This window comes from Lynx rufus, unplaced genomic scaffold (genome assembly GCF_022079265.1).
Source record: "Lynx rufus isolate CCGP_SWC_20201006 ecotype Redwood Valley unplaced genomic scaffold, mLynRuf1.p SCAF_8, whole genome shotgun sequence".
NCBI lineage: Eukaryota > Metazoa > Chordata > Mammalia > Carnivora > Felidae > Lynx > Lynx rufus.
The window spans coordinates 110,596,783-110,610,375 of NW_025814896.1; the positions used below are offsets into that span (position 1 = coordinate 110,596,783).

Consider the following 13,593-nt stretch of genomic DNA (forward strand, 5'->3'; position numbering starts at 1 on the left):
ATGCTCTGTCTCTGTCTCCCAAAAATGAATAAATGTTAAAAAAATTTTTTTTTAAAAATCATCAAGGAAACAATGGCTTTGAATGACACATTGGACCAGATGGACTTAACAGATATATTCTGAACATTTCATCCTAAAGCAGTAGAATATACATTCTTCTCCAGTGTACATGGAATGTTCTCCAGAATAGACCATATGCTGGGACACAAATCAGCCCTAAGTAAGTACAAAAAGATCAAGATCATACCGTGCATATTTTCAGACCACAATGCTATGAAACTCAAAATCAACCACAAGAAAAAATTTGGAAAGGTAACAAATACTTGGAGACTGAAGAACATCCTACTAAAGAATGAATGGGCTAACTAAGCAGTTAAAGAGGAAATTAAAAAGTATATGGAAGTCAATGAAAATGATAGCACCACAACCCAAAACCTCTGTGATGCAGCAAAGGCGGTCATAAGAGGAAAGTATATAGCAATCCAGGCCTTCCTAAAGAAGGAAAAAAGATCTCAGATACACAACCTAATCTTACACCTTAAGGAGCTGGAAAAAGAACAGCAAATAAAACCCCAAACCAGTAGAAGACAAGAAATAATAAAAATTAGAGCCGAAATTAATGCTATCAAAACCAAAAAAACAGTAGAACAGATCAATGAAACCAGAATTAACAAAATTTGATTAACAAATTTCTTGGAAAGAATTAACAAAATTGATAAACCATAGCCAGTCTGATCAAGAAGAAAAAGGACCCAAATAAATAAAATCAAGAATGAAAAAGGAGAGATCACAATCAACACAACAGAAATAAAAACAATAATAAGAGAATATTATGAGCAATTATATGCCAATCAAATGGGTAATCTGGAAGAAATGGACAAATTCCTAGAAACATATACACTACCAAAACTGAAACAGGAAGAAATAGAAAATTTGAACAGACCCATAACCAGTAAGGAAATCGAATTAGTAATCAAAAACCTGTCAAAAAACAAGAGTCCAGGGCCAGATGGCTTTCCAGGGGAATTCTACCAAACATTTAAGGAAGAGTTAACACCTATTCTCTTGAAGCTTTTCCAAAAAATAGAAATGGAAGAAAAACTTCCAAACTCTTCCTATGATGCCAGCATTACCTTGATTCCAAAACCAGACAGAGACCCCACTAAAAAGGAGAACTATAGACCAATTTCCCTGATAAATATGGATGCAAAAATCCTCAACAAGATATTAGCCAACCGGATCCAACAATACGTTAAAAAAATTATTCACTACAACCAAGTGGGATTTATACCTGGGATGCAGAGCTGGTTCAATATCCACAAAACAACATGATTCATCACATCAATAAAAGAAAGGATAAGAACCATATGATCCTCTCAATAGATGCAGAGAAAGCATTTGACAAAACACAGCATCTTTTCTTGATAAAAACCATCAAGAAAGTAGGGACAGAAGGATCATACCTCAAGATCATAAAAGCCATATATGAACGACCCAATGCTAATATCATCCTCAATGGGGAAAAACTGAGAGCTTTCCCCCCAAGGTCAGGAACAAAACAGGGATATCCACTCTCACCAGTATTGTTCAACATAGTATTGGAAGTCTTAGCCTCTGCAATCAGACAACACAAAGAAATAAAAGGCATCCAGATCAGCCAGGAAGAGGTCAAACTTTCACTCTTCGCAGATGGCATGATAGTCTATATGGAAAACCCAAAAGATTCCACCAGAAAACTGCTAGAACTGATTCATGAATTCAGCAAAGTTGCAGGATACAAAATCAATGCACAGAAATCGGTTGCATTCCTATACACCAACAATGAAGTGATAGAAAATCAAGGAATCGATCTCATTTACAGTTGCACAAAAAAACCACAAAATACCTAGGAATAAATCTCACCAAAGAGGTGAAAACTATAGAAAGCTTATGAAACAAATTAAAGAAGACACAAAGAAATGTAAAAAGATTCCATGCTCCTGGATAGGAAGAACAAATATTGTTAAAATGTCGATACTATGCAAAGCAAACTACATATTCAATGCAATCCCTATCAAAACAACACCAGCATTCTTCACAGAGCTAGGGCAAACAATCCTAAAATTTGTATGGAACCAGAAAAGACCCCGAATAGCCAAAGCAATCTTTAAAAAGAAAACCAAAGCAGGAGGCATCACAATCCCAGACTTCAAGCTATACTACAAAACTGTAATCATCAAGACAGTATGGTACTGGCACAAGAACAGACACTCAGATCAATGGAACAGAATACAGAACCCAGACATGGACCCACAAACGTATGGGTAACTAATCTTTGACAAAGCAGGAAAGAATATCCAATGGAATCAAGACAGTCTCTTCAGCAAGTGGTGCTGGGAAAACCGGACAGCGACATGCAGAAGAATGAACCTGGACCACTTTCTTACACCATACACAAAAATAAACTCCAAGTGGATGAAAGACCTCAATGTAAGACAGGAAGCCATCAAGATCCTCGAGGAGAAAGAAGGCAAAAACCTCTTTGATCTTGCCCACAGCAACTTCTTACTCAACACGTCTCCAGAGGCAAGGGAAACAAAAGCAAAAATGAACTACTGGGACCTCATCAAAATAAAAGGCTTCTGCACAGCAAAGGAAACAATCAGCAAAACTGAAAGGCAACCGACAGAATGGGAGAAGATATTTGCAAATGACATATCAGATAAAGGGTTAGTATCGAAAATCTACAAAGTTTTCTACAATCTATCAAACTCAACACCCAAGAAACAAATAAGCCAGTGAAGAAATGGGCAAAAGACATGAATAGACGCTTCTCCAAGGAAGACATCCAGATGGCCAACAGACACATGAAAAAATGCTCAATATCACTCATCATCAAGGAAATACAAATCAAAACCACAATGAGATACCACCTTACACCTGTCAGAATGGCTAACATTAACAACTCAGGCAACAACAGATGTTGGCGAGGATGTGGAGAAAGAGGATCTCTTTTGCATTGTTGGTGGCAATGCAAGCTGGTGCAGGCACTCTGGAAAACAGTATGGAGGTTCCTCAAAAAACTAAAAATAGAACTACCCTACGACCCAGCAATTGCACTACTAGGCATTTATCCAAGGGATACAGGAGTGCTGTTTCAAAGGGACACATGCAACCTCATGTTTATAGCAGTACTATCAACAATAGCCAAAGTATGGAAAGAGCCCAAATGTCCATCAAAGGATGAATGAAGAAGATGTGGTAAAAAAAAAAAAAGAAAAAAGAAAAAAGAAAAAAAAAGATGTGGTATATGTATTCAATGTAGTATTACTCAGCAAGCAATAAATGAAATCTTGCCATTTACAACTACGTGGATGGAACTGGAGGGTACTATGCTAAGTGAAATTAGTCAGAGAAAGACAAAAATCATAGGACCTCACTCACATGAGGACTTTAAGAGACAAAACAGATGAACATAAGGGAAGGGAAACAAAAATAATTTAAAATAGGGAGGGGTACAAAACAGAAGAGACTCATAAATATGGAGAACAAACTGAGGGTTGTTGGAGGGGTTGTGGGAGGGGGGTGGGCTAAATGGGTAAGGAGCACTAAGGAATCTACTGAAATCATTGTTTCACTATATGCTAAGTAGTTTAGATGTAAATTTTAAAAAACAAAAGATTAAATTAAAAAAAAAAAGAAAGTAAATCCTAAGAGTTCTCATTACAAGAAAAAAATTTTTCTCCCATTTTGTTTCCTTTCTTCTTAATGTATCTACATAAGGTGGATATTAACTGAATTCACTGTGGTAATGTCACAACATGTGCACATCAAGCCATCATGCTGTACCCCTTAAGCTTATACAGTGACGTACATCAATTATTTCTCAGTAAAAATGGGGGAAAAAAAGAAGCTAATGCAAATGGTGTAATTTTTATTCCCATCCAAGGTCACAGCCCCGTTTCTATTCAAGGATCCCTAGGTTAAGAAACTCTACTTTCAAATGGTAGCTACGTTTGTGGTGAGCATAGTATAAGGTAGAGTCATCGAAATCACCATGTTGTACACCTGAAACTACTGTGACATTGTATCAACTATGCTCCAATTAAAAAAAAAGGTTTAACAAATTTTAAATAAAAATTAAGGCTGATTTAAAAAAAAAAAAGCCTCTACTCTAAATTCAAAGAGTTTCCTCAAGGCTTAATCTAGGGTAACCTTCGGTTCTCTAAATATATTCTTTCAGATTCCTTGGATTTTAACACCATCCATACACTGGTGAACAAATTAATATATGCATATCCAATCTTTCTCAAGAACTCTAGACCCTTACAGCCAGCTGCTCACTTGCTGTCTCCGCCTGGATGTCATCACCAATATGCATCAAATGCACCTCCTGATGTTCTCCTCTTGCACTAACACAAAAGTCTAAGTTCCAGGAAAGCCTTGAATGAACTGGCTCCTCCCTCAAACTCATCTACTTTCCTCACCATTACCTGCCACCCCCAGCCACCACCCACCAGCCATACTGGTGCCTTTTTTTTCTCTGTGAATGCCAAGACATTTGCCAGCTCCAAAACTTTGTACTTCCCCTTCCTCCATCGGGGACTCACTCCCAGTTCTTTGCCAGGCTGGCCCATCTCAACCATCTAGCCTTTCCTGGCCACCTACCTACCAAGGGAACTTTTACAACCCCTACTCCCACTGCACCACTTATTTTCAACCCCACCAACCCGTTGAGGTTTTTTTTTTTTTCTTCTTTTCCTTGCCTTCAGAAGCACTTGCAACAATTTATAATTATCTTGTTTCCTTATTTATAGATCATTTCCTCACTAGAACATAAGTGCCATGTTCCACTGTCCACTGCAGTATTCCCAGTGGCTGAGATAGTGCCTGGTCCTTTTGGAGCCTGAATCAATGATGAATGAACCCTCACTCTAACACACAGATGTTTGTTCTAAAGTTTCTCCCTATGTGAACTGTTGGTATGTGGTAGCACTCAGTATAGGTATGAAAGGATCCCTGCCTTCACCACATCCAACAGCAATAGGCCAAACAAACCCCAGAAGTCCAGATTTCATATTTCGACCCACCAACAGGTAATACATTCTAAACCAAAAGGACCCCAGCTTTCACCAAGTGGCTTTGTTGAGCAGAGAAGGAAATCCAGGACAGAGAGCAGGGGCAGTGCTTAATCCTTGAAGCGTAAAGAACTAGACCTTCCATTCCCAAAAAGGAAACCCAGAATATGCTTCCAATGCCTGCTAATGCCATCCCAACACAGACAAAGCTCCAGGACTAAATTCATAATTCCAGATGCCTATTGTAGATTTCCACTTAAGTCCTGTCTGCACTTCAGGTTCATATATTGGATTGAATTCTGTCCTTTCCCTCCCTCTTAAAGAGGCTACTGCTCTTTCTCCTTCTACATTCCCTTCTCCCAGAGAAATGATACCACCAGCTACCATCAATCAGCCCAGGTAGGAAAGACATCCTCATTTCCTAAATTCAGTGGGTTACACTGCCTCCTGAACAGCTTTGGAATTCGTTCTCCCTTCTTTATGGCACTGCCACTGACTTGATCCATCCCTAACCACCTGACACTAATTCTCCATCTCCAGGTCTGTGGGAGTGGCTCTTCCCCTGCAGAAGGCACCACCGCTGCCTGGACTTGGGGCTTCCCTGTGCACACCCCTCCTGGCTCACACCTCAAGGCCGCTAGAGCAGGGCCTGGTCCTCGGGCTCCCCGACTGGTACCTTGGCGGGGTTGGTCAAGACCTCCTTCATGTACTCAGCCACAGTGATGGGGCCAGTTGCTTTGATTTTGTACACAAGATGCCGCAGCATTGGTGTCACCTGGTTTTCTGCCGGCTCTCTCCCGGAACTGAAGTATTTCCCTCTCCAAAAACAGGGAATGACTGCGAAAAACAGTTAAACGGGACCATGAAAAAATCTTAGTTTCTTTGCAAGTGCAAGCAGCCTGAGTGCTTCCGAAGCAGCTGCGTTAACTCTTAACCTCGCACGAAGCAAGCCCACCAGGCGCCGGCAGGAACGCACAGTGCCCGCGACCAGCCATTTGGGGTCTGAGGCTGGACTCGTCTGCACCTCAAAACCCCCAAGAGGCGTCCTGCACCCCAGGAGCGCCCAACTGAGGAAGGCACCCCAGACAGTCTCTACCGCAACCGGGGCTCTGGCGAGGCGAACGCTTACCCGCGCGAGCCGCGGAGCACAGCGGCCCCACGCCTACCCTTGCAAGGACTCTCATGCCGAACTTCGCAGGCTGCAGCGCGCAGTCCCGGGGTGTGGAGTAAAGCCATTTCCGGGAGAGGGCCCGCCCCTGCAGGAAGTACGTCACTCAGGCAAACGAAAGGAGGCTCTGGGCTGTTTGCGCGTGCTGTGCTGGTAATGGCGGCCGCCAGGAAGCCTTTGGAGTTCCATGCCAAACGGCCCTGGGGCGGAGAGGAGGCGGTAGAAGATCCGGACGAGGACAGCGAAGAGGATAACGATGAAGCCGAAAATGGGTTCTCTCTGGAGGAAGTATTACGGCTTGGAGGCACCAAGGTAATGGCCTCGGACTCAGACAAGGGGACAGAGGCGCCCGGGGTGGTCTCGCAAGTGATCCGGCGAGTGGCGGGGGAGGGTGTCCTGAACCCCGATTCCAGCTTCGAAACTGTGTTGTGCCCTTCCTGCACTTCTTTTCTACTGCTCTCTACGAGAGAAGAGTGCTTTAGAATTGAACGTGTTTACGCTATGGCCTTTCTTAGGATGTAGGTCACTCATTTTCACTGATGGATAATTGGCACTCCATAAAGTCAGAGAGGACTGACCTTTTTTGGGTCCTGACATCGTGGCATCAGTGTTCTGTACTCCAGTGCGGTTGGAACGTTAACTTCTGTCCTCACGGAGTACATGCACGTGTTTACTGTGCGCTCTAGAAGCCTTCTGCGCTCTCGGAATTTACATCCTAATTAAGGAAAAGAAACAGTAACCAACTTTTGAATGCATAGAACGTCGGATGCTGAGTAGTGCCACGGAGAAAAAGAAAATCAGAAAAGAGGGTAATGAGTGGGAAGGGCGTAACAGTTTCACATGAGGTGATCGGGGAACTCATCACGGAGATGTTTAGGCATAAAACTAGGAAAGAAAGGAGTGAGCCATGCTGCTCTCTGAACAACAAAAATGTCAAGTGTAGCTGAGGCGCAGTGAGGTAAGGAGACAGTGTAAGAAATGAAGTAAAAAAGGTAAGAATGTAGGCCTGTCCCTGGGTTTGATGGAAAACCTTAAAAGGTTTGGAGCAAATACCTGGCAGAATTTAGCTTATTTTTTTAGTAAATGTTTGAGACTATAGCTTGGGGAGGGGGAGACATGGGGGCAGGAGAAATGCACTTTACAGGGGCAGATTCACAATTTTCCCTGTACTTAATTTTTGAATATATAATATTTCCGATGTTACAAAAAGGTTCTCTTAAAAAGGAGGAGTACACGGTAAAAAGTCGTCTTTCCCGCTTTTATGTCCAGCCATGCAATTTCCTTTCCATTATTTTTATGTGTCTTGGATATCTTCCAAGCAAACACACAACACAGGTTCTTTTTTACACAAAAGATACCATATTGTATAATATTTTGTGTGTCTTTTTTTTCTTGCTGTCTTGAAGATTTTTCCCTATCAGTATATGCAGTTGTGTCACTGGTTTTATTGGTTTTATGCCTGCATAAATCGTTGTTTAATCTGTCTAACCAGCCATTTATTGTGGGTTGTCAACTTTTTGCTATCTTAAATAATGCTTCAGTGAATACCTTGAAAATAAATCCTTTCCCACATTGTAAGTGTTATGTATAACCCAAATTGATAGAAATGGAACTGCTGGATCGAAGGAAGTGTGTCTTGTATTTTGATTTGAAGGTAGCGAATTGCCCTCTGTAGAGGTTGTGCTAGTTTGCATTTCCATCAACCATGTAGGAAAATGCCTGTTCCTCACACTCTCCCCAGCACCAGCTGTCATAATTTTATCTTTGCTCATCTGACACATTAGAAAATCGTGGTGGTTTTAAATCCTGTTTTCCTTTTAATGTTTTATTCATTTTGGGGAGAGAGTGCACACAAGCAGGGTAGAGGCAGAAAGGGAGACAGGATCTGAAGCAGGCTGTATGCTGACAGTACAGATTCATTTGACGTGGGGCTCGAATCCATGAACCGTGAAACCATGACCTGAGCCAAAGCCAGATACCCAACAAACTGAGCCACCCAGGCACCCCATAATTTGGATTTTTCTTAATGTCAGTGAGGTTGAGCATCCTTTCATATTTTGAAAAAAATACATTTTTCTCTGTGAACCATTTGTTTATATCCTTTGCAAATCTTTCTTTTTGGTTGTCACTTCCTTAATTGACATGTAGGAACTTTTGTATTAAATATTAAGCCCAATTACTTTGATGTCAGTTGCCATTACTTTTTTCCCCGTATTTGTGTTTTGACTTTTGCATGTTTTCTGTGAATGACAATCATACCCATCTTTGCCTTTAAAGGCCTGCAGTGTATGTCAGATTTGGAAAGATTTTCTCTACTCTGAAATTAGTTGAATTACAGTGTGCATCCTCCTATTTATGGTTTTATTTTTCACATAAATCTTTAATTCATCAAGTATTTATTTGGTTGTGGGGTGGGAGCCCAGGCAATACCATGGTAATTGAATTTAATTGCTTTTGAAGATACAGATTTCAAATTAACTTTTGAAACTTACCTAAACTGTTGGATTTGTAATTTAAACTTTCTTATGTTTTAATGCAGCAAGATTACCTTATGCTGGCTACCTTGGATGAAAATGAGGAAGTGGTGGATGGAGGCAAAAAAGGAGCAATTGACGACCTTCAGCAAGGTGAATTAGAAGCATTTATTCAAAATCTTAGTTTGGCCAAGTATGCAAAAGCTTTCTTAGTTGAAGAAGATGAACCAGCTAAAAAAGAAAATGCCAGCAAAAAAGCAAGCGAATCTAAAGTAGATAAAAAAAAGCAAAACGCAGCAGAAAGTGAAAGGACATCACTCGGTAAGGTGAAGAATAAGAAGAGGCCAGAACAGCATTCTGGTGAGAACAACAGTGCCACACCAAAAGTTAAGAAAGATAAACAACAGGACATCTTTGACTTTTGTGAGAGACAGACATTGTTGCTCAAGCCTGGAGGCAAATGGTATGATCTAGAATACAGCAACGAGTATTCTTTGGAACCCCAGCCTCGGGATGTTGTGTCTCAGTACAAAACCTTAGCTCAGAAATTGTATGAGCATGAAATCAACTTATTCAAAAATAAGACAAATAATCAAAAGGGAGCTGCTTCTACCTGGATGAAGGCAATTGTGTCGTCAGGGACGCTAGGTGACAGGATGGCAGCCATGATTCTTCTTATTCAGGATGATGCTATTCACACACTGCAGTTTGTAGAAACTCTTGTGAGCCTTGTTAAAAAGAAGGGTAGCAAACAGCAGTGCCTCATGGCTTTGGATACTTTCAAAGAGTTACTGATTACAGACCTTTTGCCAGACAGTCGGAAACTACGGATTTTCAGCCAGCATCCTTTCAACAAACTGGAACAGTTGTCCAGTGGCAACAAGGACTCAAGAGATAGAAGGCTGATATTATGGTATTTTGAACACCAGCTGAAACATTTAGTGGCTGAATTTGTGCAGGTCTTAGAAACTTTAAGTCATGATTCATTAGTGGCCACTAAAACTCGAGCCCTTGTGGTAGCTCATGAACTTCTCTGCAACAAACCAGAGGAAGAAAAGGCTCTTCTTGTGCAGGTGGTAAATAAACTGGGAGATCCTCAGAACAGAATAGCCACAAAAGCCTCCCATCTGTTAGAGACCTTGCTTTCTAAACATCCAAATATGAAAGGAGTTGTATGTGGCGAAGTAGAAAGACTGCTCTTTCGCTCAAATATCAGCTCCAAAGCCCAGTATTATGCAATTTGCTTTTTAAATCAAATGGTCCTTTCCCATGAAGAAAGTGAATTAGCTAATAAATTAATTACTCTTTATTTTTGTTTTTTTCGGACTTGTATCAAGAAAAAAGATATTGAATCAAAAATGCTTAGTGCCCTTTTAACAGGAGTAAATAGAGCATACCCTTATGCCCAGACTGGTGATGACAAAGTGAGGGAGCAGGTTGACACGCTCTTTAAAGTGCTACATGTTGTGAATTTTAATACCAGCGTCCAGGCTTTAATGTTGCTTTTTCAAGTAATGAATTCTCAGCAGACAATATCAGATCGATATTATGCAGCACTATATAGGTAAGTACATACCATTAATAACATGATTTAATAATAATGTGATTTAATATACAGCACCTACTGTGCCCCACTTTGGGGAAAAAGACTTAGAAAACTGGATTTTGGGTCCCCCTCCTCAGCAACTTGCTAATCACCGACTTTGAGTAAGTCACTTAATCTTTGTTTCCTTCTTGGAAAACTGTTAAATGTTTTGCATACATTACTTTTTGTTTTAAGAAGTTGTTAAAATTCATAAGAATACCCTCCCCAAAGAAAGCATCCATATTCTACCACCTAATATTTCAACTTTAACATTTTGCTATATTTGTTTTAAATCTTTCAAATATTAAAAAATTAGAACTGCTGGGCACCTGAGTAGCTCAGTCCGTTAAGTATCCTGCTCTTGGTTTTGGCTCAGGTCATGATCTTGTGGTTCATTGAGATCAAGCCCCATGTCAGGCTCTGTGCTGACAGGGAGGAACCTGCTTGGGATTCTCTCTGCCCCTCCCCAGTTCACATGCATACCCTCTCTGTCTCAAAAATAAACTTTAAAAAATAAAGGAAATTTAAAAAATTAGAACTGCAGTTAAAATTTCCCACCACTCCCATCCTCAGCCCTATATTTCTTCCCCCTGCCCTTCACACAGCCATTTAGTAATTCATTCAACAGGAATTTTTTTTTTTTTTTGAGTGACATCTATATGCTGGACACTGTTATAAGTGCTCCAGCTATAGCACTGGACAAAATTCCTACCCCTAGAGGTGCTTACGTTTATAATGGGGAAGACAGATGGTACATAAGAAAGTCTGTTAGGGAGGGGCACCTGGGTGGCGCAGTCGGTTAAGCGTCCGACTTCAGCCAGGTCACGATCTCGCAGTCCGTGAGTTCGAGCCCCGCGTCGGGCTCTGGGCTGATGGCTCAGAGCCTGGAGCCTGTTTCCGATTCTGTGTCTCCCTCTCTCTCTGCCCCTCCCCCGTTCATGCTCTGTCTCTCTCTGTCCCAAAAATAAATAAAAATGCCTTTTAAAAAAAAAAAAAAAGAAAGAAAGTCTGTTAGGGAGGGCTAGGGTTGCATTTTTGGAATTTTTTAGTTATTAGAATTAAGATTTTGTTTACTGAATTTTGCAATTGTCCTGACACCTATTGAGGGATGGTATTTTGAACAGTGTATAAACAAACACTTTGGAATTGTTCAAGTATACCAACAAGCTATATGTTCCTTTTTTTTTTTTTTTTTCTTTTTAGAGAAAAAGTGTGAGTGGGGGAGCAGGGCAGAGAGGAGAGACAGAAACTTAAGGAGGCTTGACACCCAGCATGGAGCCTGACGCATGGCTCAGTCCTGCGACCCTGGGATTAGGACCTGAACTGAAATCAAGAGTCGGACACTTAACCGACTGAGCCATCCAGGCACCCCTATGTTCCTTTCTAATTCATTTTACTAATTTTACATACATGTATTTTATAAGAAATACAATGTGCTAATTAATATTTTGAACTTAAGACCCAGCGCCTGGCTTTGAGTCCCAGCCATTAGTTTGCTGTGTAACTTTGGACAAATTACTTAATCCTCTTTAAAACCCTGTTGGTAAACATGATTGATCCCATTTTACTGTGGCCCAGTTTGTCTGTAAAATGGAAAGGAGTGCACCTCTCCTGTAGGGTTAATTGTTCTAAAATTTCCCAAGGTTACATAGCTAAAAAATGACAGAACTGGGGCTTTATTGAGTCCATGTATATGTTAAACCATGTAATCTTCACATGTATGTTGTGTTTAATAATGCCTCATATACAATAAGTGCTCTGCAAGTGTTGGCTGCTATTGTTATTCATGTTACTCACATGAATTTCTTCCCTTTAACACCTCTCCAGTCTGTGAGGTACAGTGATTTGTGCAAAATCACACAGACAAGACAAGGCCAACTGAGATGGCAAATCCTGGACTTCGAGCTCTGGGAATTCATAATGTTGCACGGTACTGACTGCACTGGTAAACTAAAGAAAATCTAAGAGTCCTTTCCATAACTCCTAACAGTCTACAATTTTTTTAAGTAATAAAAACTTCTTTACTTTGGAAAGAGTTCCAGGACTGAAAATGTAGAGGTTTCAGGGTCCTAGGGTTTTTTTTTTTGTAACTTTTGATGGTCACAAGAACCTTTTGGACAACATTTAGAGTCTATTGGAAACATACTTTTCTAATATCCATTTACTATCTCAGTGTTTAACACAACAGTCTAATATCTGAGGAGTACATTCTTAAATTCTTTAAATTATTGCTTGCCAGGAGCTCTCACAGATGTATCTCCTCAAAGGGCATCTAAGCCTTCTTATAGTATTTTATTTAAGCAGAATTCCCTATAAACAAAAATTCCCTAATATTATTTGAAGGATAAAGGAAACAGATGATTTCGTTTACAAAAATATGATTTATCAAAAACTTCCAGAGCATGTTCTCTGCCAAGTGGTGGGGACACACCTATCTAAACTCTCAAGTGTTTTAAAAAATGAGTCATAAAACAGATGGAAATACTGACAATTTTAAATGTGCAGAGAGAAAATTGAATATCAAAGATTAGATAATATAGGAGATCTCAGAATATCACCAGAATTACAGAACTGACAAATGGGGAAAACTGAGATGCAGAGCAATATGAAAATGTTTCACAAGATGAAATATTTCCATTTCTAGTATTAATGGGAAAAAGTTAATAGAAGTGCTTAGAATAAGAAATAATACTGCACATGAGCATATACCAAGGATTGTGTTAATTCTGGATATCCTAATGTCTGAAGCATCTCTAGGATTCAGCAACTAGGATAAAGACAATTTTAAAAGTATCATGTTCGGTTTTCTACTCTACATGTGTGTTTTTCATTAGAAATATGTCGAGGGGCGCCTGGGTGGCGCAGTCGGTTGAGCGTCCGACTTCAGCCAGGTCACGATCTCGCGGTCCGTGAGTTCGAGCCCCGCGTCAGGCTCTGGGCTGATGGCTCAGAGCCTGGAGCCTGTTTCCGATTCTGTGTCTCCCTCTCTCTCTGCCCCTCCCCCGTTCATGCTCTGTCTCTCTCTGTCCCAAAAATAAATAAACGTTGAAAAAAAAAAAATTAAAAAAAAAAAGAAATATGTCGAGGCTGCCTCTGGTCCCCAGGTAGGAGGTAGTACTACAAGGATAAGAAGAGCCCTGGTCTAGTCCACTGCTTTCATAAGTCAGTTTTCAGTATTTGGTTTTGGATTAGCCTTTCATGTACGGTTTTGTATCCATATAAAAATTAGGCTGTTATCCTAGAGAATGGAGAAACACTTGGAAAAGAAACCCACAAAAAGCCTCTTTCTCCTGTGATAACTCCCGCCCC

At 40.5% G+C, this 13,593-nt stretch overlaps 2 protein-coding genes across 3 annotated transcripts in view; one reads left to right on the forward strand and one right to left on the reverse strand.

Moving 5' to 3' along the window:
- Positions 1 to 6,444, reverse strand: part of NDUFAF7 (NADH:ubiquinone oxidoreductase complex assembly factor 7) — a 25,845-nt gene extending 19,401 nt beyond the window's left edge. The window contains exons 1-2 of one of the 2 annotated variants that reach the window (XM_047068436.1): positions 6,187 to 6,444; positions 5,734 to 5,894 (exon numbers count right to left, since the gene is read on the reverse strand). In XM_047068436.1, the coding sequence (XP_046924392.1) occupies positions 5,734 to 5,894; positions 6,187 to 6,241 (216 nt within the window). In that variant the 5' untranslated portion in view covers positions 6,242 to 6,444. Of the gene's footprint in view, positions 1 to 5,684; positions 5,895 to 6,186 lie in introns of those variants that run through there. The other variant, XM_047068437.1, reaches the window with a different exon arrangement.
- Positions 6,345 to 13,593, forward strand: part of CEBPZ (CCAAT enhancer binding protein zeta) — a 24,132-nt gene continuing 16,883 nt past the window's right edge. The window contains exons 1-2 of the mRNA XM_047068433.1: positions 6,345 to 6,537; positions 8,765 to 10,263. Of these exons, the coding sequence (XP_046924389.1) occupies positions 6,382 to 6,537; positions 8,765 to 10,263 (1,655 nt within the window). The 5' untranslated portion in view covers positions 6,345 to 6,381. The remainder of the gene's footprint in view (positions 6,538 to 8,764; positions 10,264 to 13,593) is intronic.